The following is a 20,242-nucleotide window of genomic DNA, read 5'->3' on the forward strand; positions in this document are numbered from 1 at the left end:
AATATGTAACCATTTTGAGTTTATGTCAAGCATGTTAGTGGTAAGCTAATAAGCTAATCTACAACCAACTGAAAATCTGTGAGGACTTCTTTGAGAGGAAGTGATTATGGCTAAGTCTCTTATACAAACATACTCTTCCTAACCCTTTATATCAGTGGCTCTGAATCCAAAGTGAGTATCAGAGTCACCTAAGAGGGATTCCAAAACACATGCAAATTCTGATGCAGAAGGTCCAGGGTATATAAATCCCTGATGGAGAAGCACTGCTTTACATTTCCATGCTAAAACGAGCTTATGGCAGTAGAGCCAAACATCTTTGAATATGTATGCCCTGAAAACTGTACGCAGAATTTTGTGTAAGTCCTGGACAGTAGTCTGACCACAGCTTTCATCACACTGCTTATGGGCTGTGTGACCCCCACTCACCACACCTATTCCCCACCTCCCAGAGAAATGAAGACGAAAAATTTAGGAGATAATTTTCTCTTCTCTTTAAGTGCACCTGAACTTAACTTGGTCTCTAAACCGCCGGCACAACTCTCTAAATTCTCTTTGGCTTCTTTCTGCCTCACTTCTCTAAATGTCATCTATTTCTTTTGTCTTTTGCCTTAAAAAGTTCTAGCAAACTCAGACATTTTCTAGTTCTCTCCTTCAGGGTTCTAAGGATATAGGGATATTCTGAAACATCTAGGATTTTTTTTTTTAATGCTTTATTACTTTTCATTAAAACAAAACTTTTTTGACTTGAAATTTGGAGATATCCAATTTGAAGTATATATTATAAAAAATAAAATCTAATGGATCGGTACTAAGAAAAAAATAGATTTCTGATCACTGAATGCACTCTGGTGATTATCATGCTTAATCTAAAATTACCCTCAATTCTACTTTATCTTAACTCTTTTTCTAATGTCTGAATTTTTCCTTTTAGGAGAAATGAAAAATAATTAAATCTTCGTGTGCAAAGTATAGAACTATTGTTATGAAACATCATTAGAAATTTCCATTTTTAATTTTATTGCATTCGTTTTCATTTAAGGGTCTACTGCTGAGCCAGTTTCTCAGTCTACCACTTCTGATTATCAGTGGGATGTTAGCCGTAATCAGCCCTATATCGATGATGAATGGTCTGGGTTAAGTATGTCCTTTTATCAGTTTGCTTTTGTTTTTGTTTTCAGAACTTTCTTTCTAGCACCCTGAATTCATGTTTATGTTTTAATTTTAATTGTAATTTTTCACCTTTTAGGTCATAGCAATATAACTTAATACCAAGTGTATACTACTTATAAACCAATTATTAAATACCTGTAGAATTTAAAAAAAAGAAAACTAAATTCAGTTTTCATGATTGAGGCAATATTTAAACATGAAGTTTTCTTATAGTTGCACTGTAGTTTTTATAGTTTTTAAAATTGTTTGTTTTAAATAAATATTCTATTTATTTCCCTAGTTTTAATATACTAGAGTGAATACAATATATAAGAATGGCTTTGAACTTGTGAGGTATGCAGGTTTTTATGTTGGTAGAAAACCATTTTCTTAGTCTAATTTCCAGTAGAAGCATAAGAAAGTTAAAGGCAAGAGTCACAAAAAAGAGGAAGGGGGAAAGAATATGATTTTTATGTTCAGAAAGCTCATACCATCTTCATATTAAAAAAATATTTTTTTCCCCCACAACCTCACATCTCAGAATTGAAAACCCTCTGAAGACGGGAGCTCTCTCTGCCTTTCTTTCTCTCAGTGCTTAGTGCATTGCGTTTTACAGGTGTTCAGTAGCAGTGCTGATAACAACGGCAAACAGTGTCTGACTGCCAGACACCGATCTAAGCGGTTTAAGTCTTAGGTATATTATTAGTTTGTTTAGTACAGTTCTATTGTAGGTATTATTTTTTCCCCCACCCTTTCCAAATGAAGAAACTGAGACAAAGAAAAGTTCCCTAATTTTCCCCAGCCACACAGTTAGGTTGGAGGAGCAGGTATCAAACTAGTAGTCCGGCTCCAGAGTTTATGCTCTTAACCACCACATGTACAGCCTTGGTGATGATAGTAATCACGAAGGTAAGTTTGAAACACAGTCTGAAAATTAGTCTTAGACTGGTCTCTGTTAGATTAGTTGAAGCATATTCTTAGAGGTTGAGGGAGATGAGGTTGGAAAGGTAAACTGCGAAAAGCCCTGAGTGTTAGTTGCTCAGTCGTCTCTAACCCGACTCTTTGTGACCCCCATGAACTGTGGCCTGCCGGCTCTTCTGTCCATAGAATTCTCCAGGCAAGAATACTGGAGTGGGCTCCTGTTTGCTCCTCCGGGGCATCTTCCCCACCCAGGGATCAAACGCAGGTCTCCTGCATTGTAGGCAGATTCTTGACCGTCTGCTGACTAAACATTAGGGAGGTAAGGGTAAGAACTAGGATCTGCCCTTAACCTCATGCAGCGGGAATGTGGAGCCTTAACCACTGGACCACCATGGCAGTCCCAGCATCTTAACTTCATATGCAAGTGCTTCGGTGAATCCAGTGCCTTTCTGCCAGATAATGATGTCTATGCCTCAAATCAGAGGGTCAGTATATTACTCAAATCACACTGTTAAATAATATGTATACTTTGTGGGATCAGTAATCTCAAATACTTCATGAATTCTATAAATTTAGGAGGAATGACTAAATTTATAGAATTTAGTCATAACTAGTATTCTGACTAGAATACTGGTTTAGAAGGTAGATCCTAGTTCTAATCCTGACTTTAAAAAGTAGTAACTCATATGTCTTGAATTTTGTTACTTATATTGGAATCTAGATTAACTGACCTGTAAAATAGAGCGAATAGTCTCTCATATCTATTTCCATAGGGTGTTATGAGGTTTTAATGAGATATTGAATGAACGTGAAAGTTCAAGTGTCAGATAAATAAAGGATTATAAGGATGGAAAGCAATTTTTAGAGGGAAAAAAAGCCTTACCTATACTTTGGGAAGAATGAACAGCTATGTGCAAAATAGACTTGAGGAATGATTATAGGACTGATGGGTAGTGATTGTAAGAAAATAGCACTGAGGTGTCGTAGTAGGCAGCTGTGGGTTAAAGCTGAGGAAAACTGAGGAAGCAGGGCTCCAGGCTTCACTGCTTGGACACAGTAGCTCTACTTTTGTATCCTTGTATAAAAAACACAATTGGCTAATAAATAAGACACTGAAATAAACATATCCATGGGACTCTATTCTTCAAGTAATAAGTGTTAAGAACAGTTTCTTTGTTCGTTATGCTGTGTTGGCAGTCTTTGAAGGCCTCAGTTCCTCTTTAACCACATTTTCTCTGTGAATTTTATATTTTGTGTTATGTTCTTTAATGTACTAATTTTGGTACTCAGTGAATTTAGTCATTCCTCCTAAATTTATAGAATTCATGAAGTATTTGAGATTACTGATCCCACAAAGTATACATATTATTTAACAGTGTGATTTGAGTAATATATTGACCCTCTGGTTTGAGGCATAGACATCATTATCTGGCAGAAAGGCACTGGATTCACCAAAGCACTTGCATAGGAAGTTAAGATGCTGGGACTGCCGTGGTGGTCCAGTGGTTAAGACTCCACATTCCCACTGCGTGAGGCACAGGTTCTGTCCCTGGTCAGGGAACTAAGTTCCTGCCTTGCAGCCGAAATAATTTAAAAAATAAAATTAAGATGCTAAAGTACGGAAAGTAACGTTTTTTAAAGGCAACTGTTAGTCAGTTATCTTGACCATAAAGGAACAATATCATAACCCCTATAAAAAGTTAGATTTTGAATAGAATTTTGTTTTTGTTGACACACCAGAGTGAAAGAATTAACAGCCCCATGGTGAAGAGGTTAAGAGCGTGAGCTTTGAGGACAGACTACCTGAGTTTGAATCTTAGCTACCTTGTTTTTCTGTGTTTCAGTTTCATCATCTGTAAATAATATTTCTTCCCTCACAGACTTAAAGCTCTTAGAACACTACCTGATACGTGGTAGATATTCAGAAAGTGTTGTGGTACTATTGATTGTCTTTTAGGAGCATAGTTGACTCAGTGAGGTTAATTTGTATTGTCTAATACAAACACTGGAGAATGTCTTTCTAACGTAATTGTTTTGTTTTATTAGAGTTAATGCTGAAATATGTTTTGACCAGAAACAACTGACAGCCATCTTATTACTGAAATAGAAAGGAGAACAGCTGTGAGATGCTTAAACCTAAAACATTGTTTCACAAGCAGACTAAATGCAGAGCTATCCCTACCATTTTAAAAAGACAGCTAATACAGTTCTTTGGAAACACTTTAGCAAAACTAATGGAAGAATTTTAAGAAATGAGAAATAATTGGAGAGAACTATGCTGTGAATGAAACTATAATACACAATTTCAAGGAAACTATCTAAGAAGTTTTTACATTAGGCCCGTGAACTGTTAAGAATTAGCCGTTGAGAAGTCACCTGGTGACAGTTTTTAGGCTTAGGTGATTGACCTGTTGTCTTAAAGTAGTTTTATTTGGGGAATTCCCTGCTTAGGATTCTGTGCTTTTACTGTCTAGAGCCCAGGTTCAATCCCTGATCCAGGAACTAAAATCCTACAAATGGGGCAGGGGCAGGAACCAGTTTTATTTGACCTCCAGTTAATTTTAAAAGGTGGTCCAGTAGTTTCCACTGCAGGGGGTACAGATTCAGTACTTGGTTGGGGAACTAAGATCCCACATGCCACACAACGTAGCTGCAAAAAATAGATAAGTATACCAACCTGAAATCAATAAACATGAAAAAATCACCATAAAGCTTTAATAAAGCCAGTAGAAATTTATGCTTCTGTTACTGTTCTGGTAGAAGTTGAAGTATGGGCTCCAGTTATTGCTCAAGCTTTATGGTTGTCTAAACCTTTAAAAAATAATAATTTTGCCAAGTACTTTATTAGATTTTTATCCCTCACCACCCCTGCACCACTACCATATTTATTAAGAGTTTATGTTGTTCTCGTTTAGTCGCTAAGTTGTGTCTGACTCTTGCAACCCCATGGACCCTCCAGGCCCCTCTGTCCATGGGATTTCCCAAGCAAGAATACTGGAGTGGATTGCCATCTCCTTCTCCAGGGGGTCTTCATGACCCAAAGATTGAACCCATCTCCTACGTTGGCAGGCAGATTCTTTATCACTGAGCCACCAAGGAAGCCCCATTTGCTTAAACTTTTTTTTTTTTTCTTGACAGAGGGTTTTTCCCTGATAAGAGGCCTTAAGAGACTTGGTATATGAACACTAATTTTCCAAATCTAGGTTTCTTATTTGTGAGGGTTAAGCAAAATCATTGACAACTTTGACATTCAAATCTCCTAAAAATATTGTTAATAAATGCTTGGTGTAAGGTGAGCAGTTGGTTCCAGACATCTGCTAGATCCATTTTTACTTATAAAAATGGCTTCTACATTACGACATAACCAAGTGTATCTTACTCATTACGACATAACCAAGTGTATCTTACTGGGAGATTAATAGGATTGTGAGAAATAAATTAATTGTATATGCCTGATAACTTTTAAACTGGCTTTCTATCGTTAAAGTCATCGATAATGTATAAAAGCAGTGGATACCATTTATTAAGCACTTACTGCATTGTCCTGAACTGCTTTACACGTATCTTATATAATCCTTTCAGCAATCCTATGAAGTTAGTACATAGCCTGTTAAGATTAAGAAATTTGACCCAAATTACATAGTTATTAAGTAGTAGAGCAATATTCAAATATAGGTCTGTTTGACTCTAAGACACGTTAGAGTCTTAACCTCTATGCTGTTACTATGTATACTGGCTCTGGAGACCTGCTTGTAGTAGTAAATATAGAAACATAGAAAGGAACTTCCTTTTTTGTAATACATTTCACACTAGTAATCACTTGTCCATGCTTCTCCTGTACTGGACCATCAATTCTTATGTTTTCAGTCTCTCCCCATCCTCCACTGGTTTAGTCCCTCTTCTCCCTTTCTGCGCTTCTCATAACAGAACCTGTCACTCTACTTAACTGTCTGTTGTACTTCATCCCTGAGTAGACTGACTGTGAGCTCCATGTGGGAAGGCCTTTTGTCATACTCATTTTTGTATCTCTGTTACCTGTCTAGCTCAAGTTCTAGTACTTGAAGTTCTAGTAAATGAAATTCCTGTAACTCCATTGTTAAGATGTATCTATTATTAATGTATTCCTTAGTCTCTTACTCATAGAAATTTGGGATCATGATGCACGGTTTTGTCTGCCTTTTTTTTCCTATGAGCATTTTCCCAGATCATTACATATTTTTCTGAAACATAGACTTTTTAAAAGTCTTCATGAAGATGTATCACAGTACCTCCCCTCTTAATAAAAATAATAGAATTCATGTGGAAAAATAAGAATAGTGAAGAAAATAAGAGAAATGCAGGCAAATTGTTTTTCTAGATGTTAAAATGCAAACACTTACATTTTGTATGCCACTATCCCAGGAATAGATGAATGGAACAGAAATTCCAGAAACAGACTGAAGTATAGAAGAACTTAATATTTGGGGAAAGTAGCATTTGGCATTAATTGGGCAAAAGTCAGGGTTATATTTTTTGGTTTTGGGGTTTTTTCCCCCAGTAAAGAACAATGTTAGGATGACTTGCTAACCATTTAGAAATAAAGCCTAACTTCTGTTATCTTGACAGTAAGTAGTCATGGGTGTATACATGGATGTATATGAAAGTCTAGGTTAAAATTTTTTTCTTTAAAAAAAAAAATTGTTCTTGAGAATAGGGTGATAGAAGCCCTAAAAATGACTCACATATTTGGAAAGATGTAAGTAGCATTGAATAATCCGAAAAAAACTGTAAGGTACAGGTTAAGTATTTTTTAAAAGAGGAGAAAAGGAAGAAGTTAAATATTCTGCATGATTTGGTGAACTTGAAGAAGAACCTAATCTTGAAATAGTTCATAAGGAGGGGAAGAGCGTGATTTTGGCACTTCTGTTAAAGACTCATTTTGTACCCTGGAGGGGAGGATCAGAAAACAAAAAAAAAAAATGACCAAGCCCTTCTTACAGTTAGACGTACACAATGAAAAGAAAGCAAATTCAGGAGACAAAGTTCCTTTGATAATAAAGGAAGTAGGAAGAATGGAATAAATGGTTAATTAATACATTTTCTGGAGTTTTTAGTCATTCCATCTAGTCATATAATGTGTCCAGCAGAAGTTGGGGAAAGGTTTTTACCATTGTGTTGCTGGGTTTTTTCCTGACTCTTAAAATGTGATTGGGAGGAAGAAGAGTAATAGTATAAAACTACAGCTTAGTTCAACATAAAGAATTTGGGGTTTTGCATTTGGTTTTTGGCAGAAATGACAGATACCTGATTCACACTGTTAAATTTTAGATGGTCTGTCTTCTGCTGATCCCAGTTCTGATTGGAATGCACCAGCAGAAGAGTGGGGGAACTGGGTAGATGAAGAAAGAGCCTCACTTCTGAAGTCCCAGGAACCAATTCCTGATGATCAAAAAGTGAGTAAAAGAATCGGTAGATATGTTTATTTCTCTGTGCATCCAACTGTATTGGAATTATTAACGTATCCAGGGGTAGAATTGGCTTCAGAGAGGCATTCTAATCATACTGGCTTCAGTCATCTTAGGGTCGCATGCCTTCTCTCTGTTACTGTTTCTTCTTTCCACAGATTATTGAGGATTCTATGTGAAAAGCACTATTATATACTGATAAGAAAACAAATGTACAATTCCTGTCCTCTTACCAGAATTATTATATCAGCCTACCAACTCTTGGTGTGTTTAGATAAAAGCAGATTGGTTCTCAGTAAAAAAATTAAGGAAAACTTCATAGCAAGATAAGACTGAGAACATTATGAGAAAGGGACCAAGGAAAGTAACATGTTTGATGGGGAGGAATAATAAACACGGCTGGAATGGACTGGTGATAGGATCAGTGGTTTCTGTGTCAGGCTTCCCCTCCGAGGCTTCGTTCCTTAAGGAAAGGGACTGTGAAGTTCTGTTTTCGTAGCTCTAGCAACATGTTTGGCATTTAGTAAATAGATGAAACGAATGATGAACATTGCTACAGTTTTATAGCATTCTGTAAGTAATGAGAACCTAGGACAGCCTTCAAACCAGGGATAACCTGGTCATTGCTCGGGTTAGAAAAACTAGGCTGGATATTGCAGAAAATTCAGAAGACTGATTTTGGAGCCTATTTTGTACTATTTTGATTACATAAATCAGGGCAGGAGATAATAAACTAAGTTGATAGCTTTGAAAAAGAATGAAAGTGGTATTTACAAGAGACACTAAGCTACTGATTGAACTTTTCTGCTGGTTAGTTTTTTTATTAAAGAAAAAAAGTCAGAGAAGATAATAGGGCCATTATTATTCAGCAAAGATTAATTGCATCTGCCATAGGTCAGATATTATGCTAGTAGAGAAACAAAATATAATTACTGCCTTCAAGGAGCCTATACTCCAGGTAGGGAGGAGAGGAAGGAGACCAGCACTCAGGAAGATAAAGGTAATGTTATAATGTATTAGGTATTGTGAAAGCACTTTGGAGTTTTAGCAAAGGCATCCCAGATGTAAGAGCATAATGTATAGCAAAGAGGGGTCAGAAATGAGACTGGAGAGAAAAGCAGAGGGAAGATTCTATAAGACCTTGAATATTATGCAAAAAACCTTGGATTTTGTCCTATAAATAATGGGAGAATCTTAAAGTGGTTTGTTTTGTTTTTGTGGGATTTGTTTGTTTGTTTTTTAGGGTGGTGGGTTTTTTTTGTTTGTTTGTTTGGGTTTTTTTGCTACTTTGGTAATCCCTGTAGATAAAGGAATAGAGGCATATGAGAGTAAAGGCAGGAATACCAGTTTAAACGTTGTTTTAGTAGACCTGTGCAGTAGTGGTAGGAATGGTATACAGAGTAGGGGAGAGGTTTGAAAACTAAATTGAAACAAAATCAACAGAACATGGGGTTAGAATTGATTGGAGAATCATCAAAAATGACTTCCAGAATGCTTAGGTAACTGGGATGGTGAAAGTAGTGTTCCCAACAGAGAAAACAAAAGCTAGTTAACTGAGGGGAAAGGTGGTTGGTTCAGTTTGAGATGTGTTAGATGCGGGGTGTTTTGTAGATTTGCCTAAGAAAAGTGGCACCTGGGCTTAGCTGTTCAGTGCCATGTGGGATCTTCCCAGACCAAGGATCAAACCCATGTTCCCTGCATTATAAGCTGGATTCTTAACCAGTGGACCACCAGGGAAGCCCAGAATGCCAATTTTTTCATGAGTTAAAAGATGTTAATTTCAGCCTTTTTCCCATGAACAAAAACAGTGTTCTACCATGAGGAACCACATTTCTCTTATGGATGGATTATAAATTGGCTGAAAAGCAGACTGACCAGAGTAGAGTCCTTGTGACCTGAATATCCTTCAGAGGATGCATCTTTTCATATGATATTTTCATCATTATGAGCCTGTGGTAAAAACTTCTGTGGAATTTTCTCCACAGCTAGTAACCGACTTGGACTGAATGTCTCTTAACCAAGATTCTAATTTGCTATTTTTGTCATGCACAGTATAATTTTTAATGACATTCCTTCTCACATTGTTTTTTTTTTTTTTAATTAAGCCTTTTGAGGTAATTTTAGAGTTACATGTGCTTACAAGAAATAATACAGAGAAAAAACACCGGTACCCTTTACCCAGGGGTCCCCAGTGATAACATGTTGCAGAACTCTAGGACAGTATCACAACCAGGACCTTGACACTGACACAGTCAAGATTCAGAACATTTCTAGGGCTTCCCTGGTGGCTCAGTGGTGAGGAATCCACCTGCCAATGCAGGAGACAGGGGTTGCATCCCTGGTCTGGGAGGATCCCGCATGCTGCGAAACAAAAGAGAGCCAAAATCTACAGCTACTGAAGCCCCCAGACCGCAGCTTGAGAGTAGCCCCCGCCCCCCGCCACAGCTAGGGAAGAGCCCGCACAGCAGTGCAGACCCGGCATAGCCCCCCAAATGAGTGCCAGACGCAGAACGTTCCTAGTCTCTCTATGAAATACCTGTTTATATCTTTTGCACATTTTCCAACTGGATTGTTTGTTTACTGTTGAATTTTGAGTGTTCTTTATATAATCTGGATACAAGTCCTTTGTTGGATATATGATTTACAGATACTTTCTCTTCCTCTGTACCTTGTTGTTGCCTTGACAGGGTCAAATTCAGTTTTAATCCAGATAGCTCTGTGTTTAAATAAAATGAATGACCTATGAAATGAACTTTTAAAAACCAAGGTTTGCACAGCTCTAATTGATCATGTAGTGAGTAGTGAAAGATGTAAGAGAAAGGGGTTTATCTTAAACAAATAGAAGAGTGAAGAAGAGTTTGGTTATTTTTTGTGCGACTTAAGATCAGTTTTATTATTACTAATATGTAGAATTTGGGAGAAAAAGACTAAACTTAATAAATTATTTCCTAAATTCTGAATAAAGAAAACTTCATTGATTCATTTCAGTACTTTTGCTTTTAACATCAGGTTTCAGATGATGATAAAGAAAAGGGAGAGGGAGCTCTTCCAACTGGAAAATCTAAAAAGAAAAAAAAGAAAAAGAAGAAGCAAGGTGAAGATAATGCTCTTGCACAGGTAAAGTATCAAAACAACAGACATCCTTCCTTAAGCACCTACTACTGACTTGTGAAAGGATCATTTGCAGATGCTAAGAAAATGTAGAGATATAAAGACAGGATGTAAGACATCAGATTTACTTAGTGTTTGAAAAGTCATAGAATGTTTTAAAGACTTTATATATCATACTGTAATAAAAAGATTATTGCTCTAAAGAAAATCATATCAAAGATGTAAACCAAAAGCAATTGACTAAAATTCTAAATTAGCGCACTTATGTTATGGTGAAATGAACAGAGGTTACGGCATTTCACACAGCAGAAATTCTTTGGGCAGTGGAGTTTAGCCCATCAGAATTTCAATACAGTTACGAAAACCATGTGCATGACAAGGGGCATCTCGCACGTGAGTCTGAGTTCGCTGGCTGCTGTACTTGGTATCCTTGCCTGATACTTTTGGCTTTTAACAGAAACTTTTTCTTTGGTCTTTTCCTATCTGGGAAGGTATTTCTAGATTTTAATATAGATGAAAACAAAGGTTAATTTCAGGTGTACTCGATTACTAGAAATATGCATGACTTTGTTTTTGAAAGCAGTATCACTATTACATTGCAGCTTATGAAAATCTTGTTTCTCATCTATAACTTTGTGGCTAATTGTTTTCATTCCTTTAAATGTAGGAGATAGCCAAAATATTTAGAGAACAGGCTACATAGTGATTTTCCCACTTAATTAAATTGTGAAAGTTCCTTTGGTGGTGTTCTTTCTTTTTTATTATTGTACTGGGTCTTGGTTGCATCGCACAGACTGATGGGGCAATTGGGGGCTGCTCTTGGTTGTGGTTCCAGCTTCTCGCTGTGGTGGCCTCCTATAGATCACGCGCTCTGGACGCACAGGCTCAGTAGCTGTGCGGCACATGGGCTTAGTTGCTCCCAGGAATGTGGAGACTCCCCGGACCTGGGATTTGAACCCGCGTCCCCTTTATTGGCAGGTGGATTCTCACCCACTGTACCACCAGGGAAGTCCTGTGTTTCTAAATACAGTGAATAAGTATGTAATCACTTAAATATATTTAAGTGTATTTAACTCACTTATATACAGTGAATAAGAGAGTAAGCCAGTCTGTATTCATATCTCTGTTCTGCCATTTACTAGCTGTTTTTTGTTTGTTGTATTTTGCACAAGTTACTTAACTGCATAGGTTGCTTTTGAGAATTAAGTGAGATCTGTGAAGTTCTGTAAAGTGCATAGTGCGTGGTAGCCTACGCATAGGTGATTACATTTTGGGTTTTTTTTCTTTCTTACCATTTACAATGATGTCATATTTAATATATTCTTATTCATAACTTCTTTCACATACCTAAGCATGTAATGTATTCTTAAAAGTCTATAAAGGCCTAAGAATGAAAATGTTTAAACTTGGAAAGGACCTTAGAATTTATCTACACAAATTTTATTTTACAGTTGAGAAAACTACAGTTTGAGGAAATCAAAAATTTGTCCTTGATATTTTATGACATGCCTATCCATGTCCTTTCTACTGTGAAAGCTTAATTTATCTAGAAAATGCACTTAGGTATATATATTTCATGCCTTGCTGCCGCTCCTGCTAAGTCACTTGTTGTGTCCAACTCTGTGCAACTCCATAGACGGCAACCCACCAGGCTCCCCCGTCCCTGGGATTCTCCAGGCAAGAACACTGGAGTAGGTTGCCATTTCCTTCTCCAATGCATGAAAGTGAAGTCACTCAGTCGTATCCGACTCTTCTCGACCCCATGGACTGCAGCCCACCAGGCTCCTCCGTCCATGGGATTTTCCAATACCATTTCACTTAATGTCTTCTTCATGCTTTGAAGAAGACATTAAGTGAAATGCTATTTCTAAAGTCTTAAAATATCAACTAATTCACCATGTAATTTTTCTAAAAGGAAAAAGTGCTAGTTTTTTGTTCAGTTTAGTAAATTAAATGATTCCCATTTGAGGTTGTGAGTGTGTTGCTTTTTAGTTAACAAGATTTAAATCCCTGAAGAAAACAGGAATGATGAGCATACCAGAGATTTTTAAAATCTTTGAATGATAATTTTTTTATGCTCTTTTAAGCTACTTGGGCAGTTTCTTAAATTATCTTCTTGAGAAATATCTTCTGGAGATTGATACAATAAACCAAGTATATTTTAATTCATAGAAACGATTATATCATCTAATGCACTGCCTTTCTCTGTAGGACACAGAAGAATTAGAAAAAGAGATTAGAGAAGAGCTTCCAGTGAATACCTCTAAAGGCCGTCCAAAACAGGAAAAAGCTTTTTCTTTGAAGACCATAAGCACTAGTGATCCAGCTGATGCACTAATCAAAAATAGCCAGGTAACTTTTTGATATCCAAGAAATAAAATTTTGATGACTGGAGAATTGTATTAATACTAATATTTTCTTGAAACACTGTGCTAAACATTTTTAATACACCAAATTGCCCTCATAGCAACCCGAAAAGAAAAGGTAGAACCCATTATATGAATGAGGTTAGAGAAGTTGAATAAGTTGGCCCAAGTCCTCTGACTGTCAGAAGCAAAACTAGAGAAAGCCACTAGACGGTTTCTTTTTCTTATTAAATATATAGGCATGCAAGGGACAGATACATGGCTTACAGAAAACGTGAGGAGTTGCGCTTTCCCTGAAGCAAGCACATACTGTATTATGACTGAGGTCTGGTCTCTAAAATGTAGCTTTTTTTAATGTAGTGACAGTATCTTAAAATGTGTGCCATCTGTGGAAAATTTTGATATGTCAGAAGGGACCATTTTATAAAAGGCCTAGACCAGTGACACAAAGCCCATAGCGCTTTAAAGTCTGATTTCTAATTTGGTCAGTTGTATCATTTAGAAATATATGAAATATTAACAACTATGAAATTGTGCATGGTTCTCATTCAAAATGTGTATTGAGAATCTCCCACACTATTTAAAGTTCTGGAGATACAGCAGAGAACAAAGCAGAAAAAAAATCCCTGCCTTTATGGCACTTACATATTTAATGAAACAGCTTTAATATTAAGACCGCAGAGGGTCATGTGACATTTTGCTAAGTCATTTTCAGAAGTCACCTTGTAAAGGGTATTTGAGTCCTTCTGTGATTTAATATAGAGAAGTGAGAGGATGGGGAGGGTAGGAAGAGATTTACAATGAGTACTAAAACTTTGGAATAAATACAGGGAACATTAATAAAACTGAACCAAGCAACATAAATGCAGCTTCAGATACCTGAAATAGAAAGGAGTCCTGGTAGTTGCCTAGGCACGCACGTCTTCCTCTTTGTTTCCTTTCTTGTTTTGCTTTTTTGAATTCATGGAGCCTGGAAGAACAAGGGGCAAGAGAAGTATGACTTACCCTTGTTTCTGTATTCAAAATCATCATCACAGGTAGAGCTGAAGGGTGAGATGATCTCTGACTCATCTGTTCCAGCCTCACTCCGCATACCAGAGTTTCTGTCCTTTACCCGTCCTGAGCCTCATTCTGGCAAATCAGTTAGTTGACCGCTCTGCTCCCAGGTTGGAGAGGAGAAGCAAGACTCAAGTTTGGCCCTAAGCATTTATAATTTCACTACCAGACTCAATAAAACTCTGAAGATTTGAACCTGAGTTTTCCCAGTTGCTTTAATAGATTAGGACTAGTAGCTATAGTCTGCTTTATCTGAGGCCATCTTTTTCCTTGGGGAGAAAACTGAAGCTGTTGCTGCTGCTGCTACTTGAGATATCCCTACCTCATGAGAAGGAGAAAAGGAGATGTCACTACTGGTAGTTCAGAAAGTTGATATTTTTAACTTTACAAAAAAAGCTTTTGAGGAGGTGAGAGTTTGTGGGAAAATGGATGGAACCATTCAAGCACATGAAAAAATCCTGTTATTTGTAATGAAAAAGACAAATTTAAAAGTTAATGAAAACTGAATTATTCACTCCTCTGAGATTCAGTAGACATCCTGTAATTTTACACATTTAATCATTTTTATCTCAGGCTGTGTTTGTGGATATTGTAGTTAAAGATTGATTTGGTTATATGTCACTAGAGGGCAGGCATGAGTTGTAGTGCTTCTGCTGGTAAATGATTTATTCGTTATCTTTGTATTTCAGCTGAGCAGCCTCTTGTTATTACTATGACATTTGATTTTTTTTTATGAAAACCTAAGATAATTTTATTTCAAAATAGCCTATCAAGACTCTTCCACCTGCTATTTCTACCGAGCCATCTGTTATTTTATCAAAAAATGATTCTGACAAAAGCTCTTCCCAAGTGCCACCGATGCTACAAGAAACAGATAAATCCAAGTCAAATACTAAGCAAAATAGCGTGCCTCCTTCACAGAGTAAGTAATCCTCATTTTGGTTCTTTTGGTGTTCTCTGTACTGTTTATAGGTGTCACTGTCTTGGAAGTCTAAAGGATTACTGAGTTCAGTTGACTCTTTTTGACCCCAAGAAAGGATTCCTGGAGCAGCCCTTTCCTCCTTTGCAAAGCCTAGATTCCTTGGAACCTTGCAGAGCTCAGTTGTGAGGACCAGGGAGCTAAAGTCACTTCAGGCCAGAGTAGGTGGCTAAGGACATACACAAGGGAGCCCCTGGGATGAGCCCCTGGGATCTGCCCCTACTCTCCGGGTCCCTCCCTTTTTCTGTGCACAAGTCCTTAAAACCGTGCCCCCTTCCCCGCCTTTTTCTCCCTTCAGCTACCTTTAGTGTCCATTTTACCCACTTTCACTCTTACTACTTAGATTGAGTCTTGTAAGTGATGATTTTTTAGGTCAAAATGATGAACTATCATCTGTGTGCTTAAACCACATAATACATTGGAATTGAGGAAAAGGAGAGAGGAGGGCAGCCGGAGAATAACCTAAAAACCTGTCACTAGAACTTGAAAATGTGAACGTAAAATTTGAGGCATTATCAGTGGATTTTAAAGCATGTTTTTATTGACATTTCTTTTATATTTTTGAAACAGAACAGTATTTACTATCCTCCTGATGTCTCTTTCTCTCTCCCTTTCTCTCTCTCTCTTTTTTTCTCCTTTTAGCCAAGTCTGAAACTAGTTGGGAATCTCCCAAACAAATAAAAAAGAAGAAAAAAGCCAGACGGGAAACGTGAATTTTTTTTCTTCCTGAATTGGACATGTGTTTGCAAACACTGTCTTGAAGATTATGCTGTTTATGCAATAATTTGTGAACATGTACAGAGTTTTATATAAATTTAAACCAGTTTTTAAAACAAAACTGTGAACCACCGTAAAAATGGAATCAAAGGAAAGTTAATTTATGAAATTAAGAGGTCAGCAGAACATGCTACAGTGCTGGGAGACACTTGGGGAAGGTCACTCTAACAAGAACGCTCTTAAGATTATCATCCTGGTTTTACAGCAGTGCCCTGTTTACAACAGATTGTGCCCTATCTCATCTGCAGCTAAGGAATAAAGGATTCTGATTAGAGAGAAGGCTGCCTACAAACTAGTAGGCAGCTTCTTGGATCTTATGCACGGAACTTAAACCATTTGAATCTGTTTTACGCTTAAATCAAAGTGCTTTGATCAAATGCATAATCTGCCATATCTTTACATATTTGTTGGTAGCAATTTGTATTAAAGAAATCACAAGTGCAAATAAAAAGTCATTTCTTATTTAACTAAACTGTTATGGTTTAGTTGACAATTTTTAAAATGTTCTTAAAACATTGAAAACGCAGTTGACACTTGTATGGCTTATGAAGTTATTTTTTGATAGTCTTACTTTACTTGAATTGTTCAAAGTACAGTATATTTTAAGTTAAGAAAGGTAAACTCTATGTATTTGTTTTATACTTTTAAGGTTCAGACTCACAATGCTCTTGTGTATGATTTGAAAACTTTCAGGCAAAATCCAACTTATATTTTTTTCCTTTCCCTAGCAATTACTTTTTTCCAGCATCAATTCTTCTTCGTTACTAATACTTTTTTGACTTTACAAGTGAAATCTTTCACAAACTAGTTATACAGACAGAACTTTGAGTACATGATGGAGAATGAAAAACTAGAGTCAGACAGCTTTAATTGACATTGTCAAGACCTCCAGTTATCAGGAATACATTTTTTTACTGCCTTAACCTGTAGTGCGTAGAATATGCATCAATTTCTTGAAGGGGATTCGTGTTTTTATAAGAATTTTCATGTAATTATTGCAATCGTGATCAAATAAGGAACGTTTCCTGCTTGAAACTGTATTGATTTAAATGATGTGTGAGACAGTTTCACCATTTTCAGGCACTGTGTAATTCTATTGTAATAAACTGGCAGGTATCTTTGTAATTATAAATAGTGCATGCTCAGCCATGTACACTGTAAATAGCCTTTACCAAACGTGTTTGACAAGGACCATAATTAACATCACTTAGTGAATTGTGATAAAGAAACAAAGCCATGACTTATTTGATGTGATTGGCTTAATTGTTTTTCTGTGGCGCCAGAATGAAACTGTTTTAACAGCTGTAACCAATGGTACTGATCTATCCATCCAGTTCTGTCTCTTCTATTTGATTGTGGTTTGATAGTATTGCATTGTCACACCGGAAAGCTAAAGAAACAATGGTTTCAGTTTTGCTGAAGACTGGCCTTATTAATGGACAGCTTTCCTAACAAGCGATTATTAACTTTTATCAGGTGTTAACATCTGTTTCAGGAACACGGCAGTATGTTTACATGTCAGAAGTTTTGTTTAATTCTATGATATTTCTAAATTGATTTGTTTAAATAAATTCAACAAATGGATAGCATTGTTTTTATTTGCTTCAGTATCGGGGTAAATAAGCTAAAGTGCCAGGAGTGAATTTCTTGAAATGACTGTGTATTAGCTTTATATAGCTGCTTCCTAAAGAGATCCAAGGATTCCTGCGTTGCAGCACTTTGTAAAGGTATCAGCAAAGGCGAATTCAATAGGAAGTCTGTGTAATTTTAGAATGTGCCAAAAGATCTATGCTCAAAAAATTAAATTGAACTCTCTCAACTCTACCTCACCATTTGTTTATCTTAGAATTGTGTTGGCTGTGTCGAATGTCGGACTTTTTATTTCTCCATCTTAGTATCTCTCATTGAACCACCAACGCCGGGTGTTACAAACACCTTCTTTTGAGGGGAGATGGGTGCAGAGACGGAGAAGTGCCCTTCTAAATTGGGGTGGATCCGAGATGGAAATAAATACCCATCCCTTCTCTGTGGCTCAAGAACTAGAGCATGGCTTTTATATTCCAAGAGATGGCAGCTATGAGTGTTAAAATTACTATCAGTTCATTCTGTTGCACAGTTAAAATATCATTCATTGTTCATCACTCTCCACTTGTTCCATAAATGTTTATGACATGAAAGCAGTTTCTGGCATCTGAACCAGAGGAATTGTTTTCCAGCATCAACGCAAAAGACATTAAAATACAGGGAAGAGGGGAAGAGAGGAGAATTGTTGTTCTTCGGAGGCTTGGCCACTAGTAGGGAGATAAGTGACCCCTTTAAAACTGTTATCAGGCCTGAAGGGGATCCTTATTCTGATTAATAGACAAAGCCTCCTAGAGAAACTAAATAAAACTTGCATTCATCCTGACCTGTCTCCCCATACTTAGTGGAAATCTTTCTTGTCCTGGAGCAGGGAGTAATGGGTTAGGACTTCCCCAGACTGGAATCCTATCTCTCTGTACCCTACATTGAGCAAAACAACAGTTGAGAGAGTCCAAAAAACAAGTATTGAAATAAAATGTCATCAATGTAATTGACCGTGTTTCCTTTGTGCATGCATTTTATTGGATGGGGAGTGGGAATAAGTCATCTGAATCTATTGGTATTATTTCAGAGACTAATCCAGTTTGTACTTGGGTTAAAGATATTGAAGGGCAATATTTAACTACAGAGTTTAGTTTTTCTTAAAAACAATCCTCTTAATAAATAGTGTGAAATGTCTTTCAAATTTTAGAATTTAGGCTTAAGATGTCTAATAGATGTCTTAAGACTTTCCTATAAACTCATTGCACAAACTGGAATTACCTTCCAACAGACTTAGGGAATGCAAATATGTTATTTGTAAAATGCATTGAGTATTGTAAATAAAACAAGCCATTTTTGTTTTGTTTAAATTGCTCGTTACAGTTCTCTTATGGGAGGGGACTGCGCGTCCTAAGCTAGTCTTAAAGGCAGTGACTTCTTGATGTTAATGTTTCTAAACTCGAGGTTCTATATGTTTCAAATGTTCCTGATGCTCTGAAACCATAGGTGCACTTGGAGGTTTTAACCACTGGAAAAGGCAGAAGTGTTCAGAGTGAAGCATCTCTTGAGCTCCCCTGTTTGTGACACACCCTTGTCTGTGGGAAACCGCTTCCATCATCTTAGCAGATGTAACTCACCAGGTGCAATGTATGACTCGTGTCAACCCTTTTAAGGAAATTAGACTCAAATTGGCATCATTATTTTAAAAGTTTATTTCTCTTCCATGTCCGTCTGAGAAAGCAGTGCAGAGCTGCTCTGACCCTCGGCGGGACCAGGCGCCCAGGGTCCATCCTCCTGTGTTCCTCTTCGGCGCTCTCAGCATGCAGCATCCGTGTCACGACTGCAGACAGCTGCACCAGTTAGAAACCCCCTCTCAGCATTTCTGCCCCCTTCCTTTAAGAGCTCTTCTTAGCAAGTTATTCACACCACACAGACTTACCCACGCAATCACTTCATCCTCCTAGCTTCAAAGGGGCATGGGAAATACTAAGTCTCTATCCTGGGCTGTCACGGGCCAAATTAACATTCAGGTTTCATGACTGAGGAAGCAGCAGAGAGCGGGCTATCAGGAACAGCTCGCCGTCTTCTGGCACAGGTTGACATATATCGTGTATATTATGCAGCCAAGCATCACTTTCAAGATCAGGTTAGCTTTTCCCATTGAGCAGAAATTTAAAATTTCTTGGATGCTAACTTACATGTAATAGATTCTGAAAGAAATTTCTGCCACTCGATGCTTTAAATTCTAGAGGCTTAAAGAAACTTACTAGCCTGCTATCACACGTTCACTGCAAGTATAGATTATAACAGTTTGCAGGGAAGTTACCCTGGTGTATAATCTTCTAAAAATTAAAAGGCATTATTACTATTCAGAATACTTTTATTAAAGATTGCAATCCTAGCATCAAGACAGGTATATGAGGTGCTTGTAAAATGTTTGCTACCTACCTAATAATAATTAACAATACTGAGGTTCATGAACAGGCTAATCTGAAGAAAACTTTAAGCAGATTCAAGGTCATCCCCATGATAATGGCATTCTTATTTGTATGTGTGCTTTCCTTATTTATTGTATCAAAGCCTTCAAAATGAATATATGTAACATGTACATAAATTATAAAGCATAATAAAATGAACACCTCTGAAACCACCATTCTGCTTAAGAAATAGAACGTTACCAGTAGGGGGTGTTGGGGGTGAGCTCGATCTTTGGTGACAGGATCAAGCGGCAGGGGTGGGGGGTGTTGGAGGGGGACTGCGAAGGCATGGACAAAAATAGCTGCTCTCAGATACCCAGGGTTGGCACAGGTCCTTTTCGGTACCAGATCTGACTAGGGGTCCCAGGTAACATATGTCACCAGGTCTCGGAAGGCTGT

The 20,242-nt window shown here is 37.3% G+C and overlaps 1 protein-coding gene across 5 annotated transcripts in view; it reads left to right on the forward strand.

Annotated features, from left to right (window-relative positions):
* MTDH (metadherin) overlaps positions 1–20,013 on the forward strand; it is a 57,769-nt gene extending 37,756 nt beyond the window's left edge. For 4 of the 5 annotated variants that reach the window (XM_018058259.1, XM_018058262.1, XM_018058260.1 and 1 more), the window contains 6 exons: positions 1,040–1,138; positions 7,378–7,502; positions 10,524–10,631; positions 12,837–12,977; positions 14,813–14,969; positions 15,669–20,013. In XM_018058259.1, the coding sequence (XP_017913748.1) occupies positions 1,040–1,138; positions 7,378–7,502; positions 10,524–10,631; positions 12,837–12,977; positions 14,813–14,969; positions 15,669–15,739 (701 nt within the window). In that variant the 3' untranslated portion in view covers positions 15,740–20,013. The remainder of the gene's footprint in view (positions 1–1,039; positions 1,139–7,377; positions 7,503–10,523; positions 10,632–12,836; positions 12,978–14,812; positions 14,970–15,668) is intronic. The other variant, XM_018058264.1, reaches the window with a different exon arrangement.

Source organism: Capra hircus, chromosome 14 (assembly GCF_001704415.2).
Source record: "Capra hircus breed San Clemente chromosome 14, ASM170441v1, whole genome shotgun sequence".
NCBI classification, from domain to species: domain Eukaryota; kingdom Metazoa; phylum Chordata; class Mammalia; order Artiodactyla; family Bovidae; genus Capra; species Capra hircus.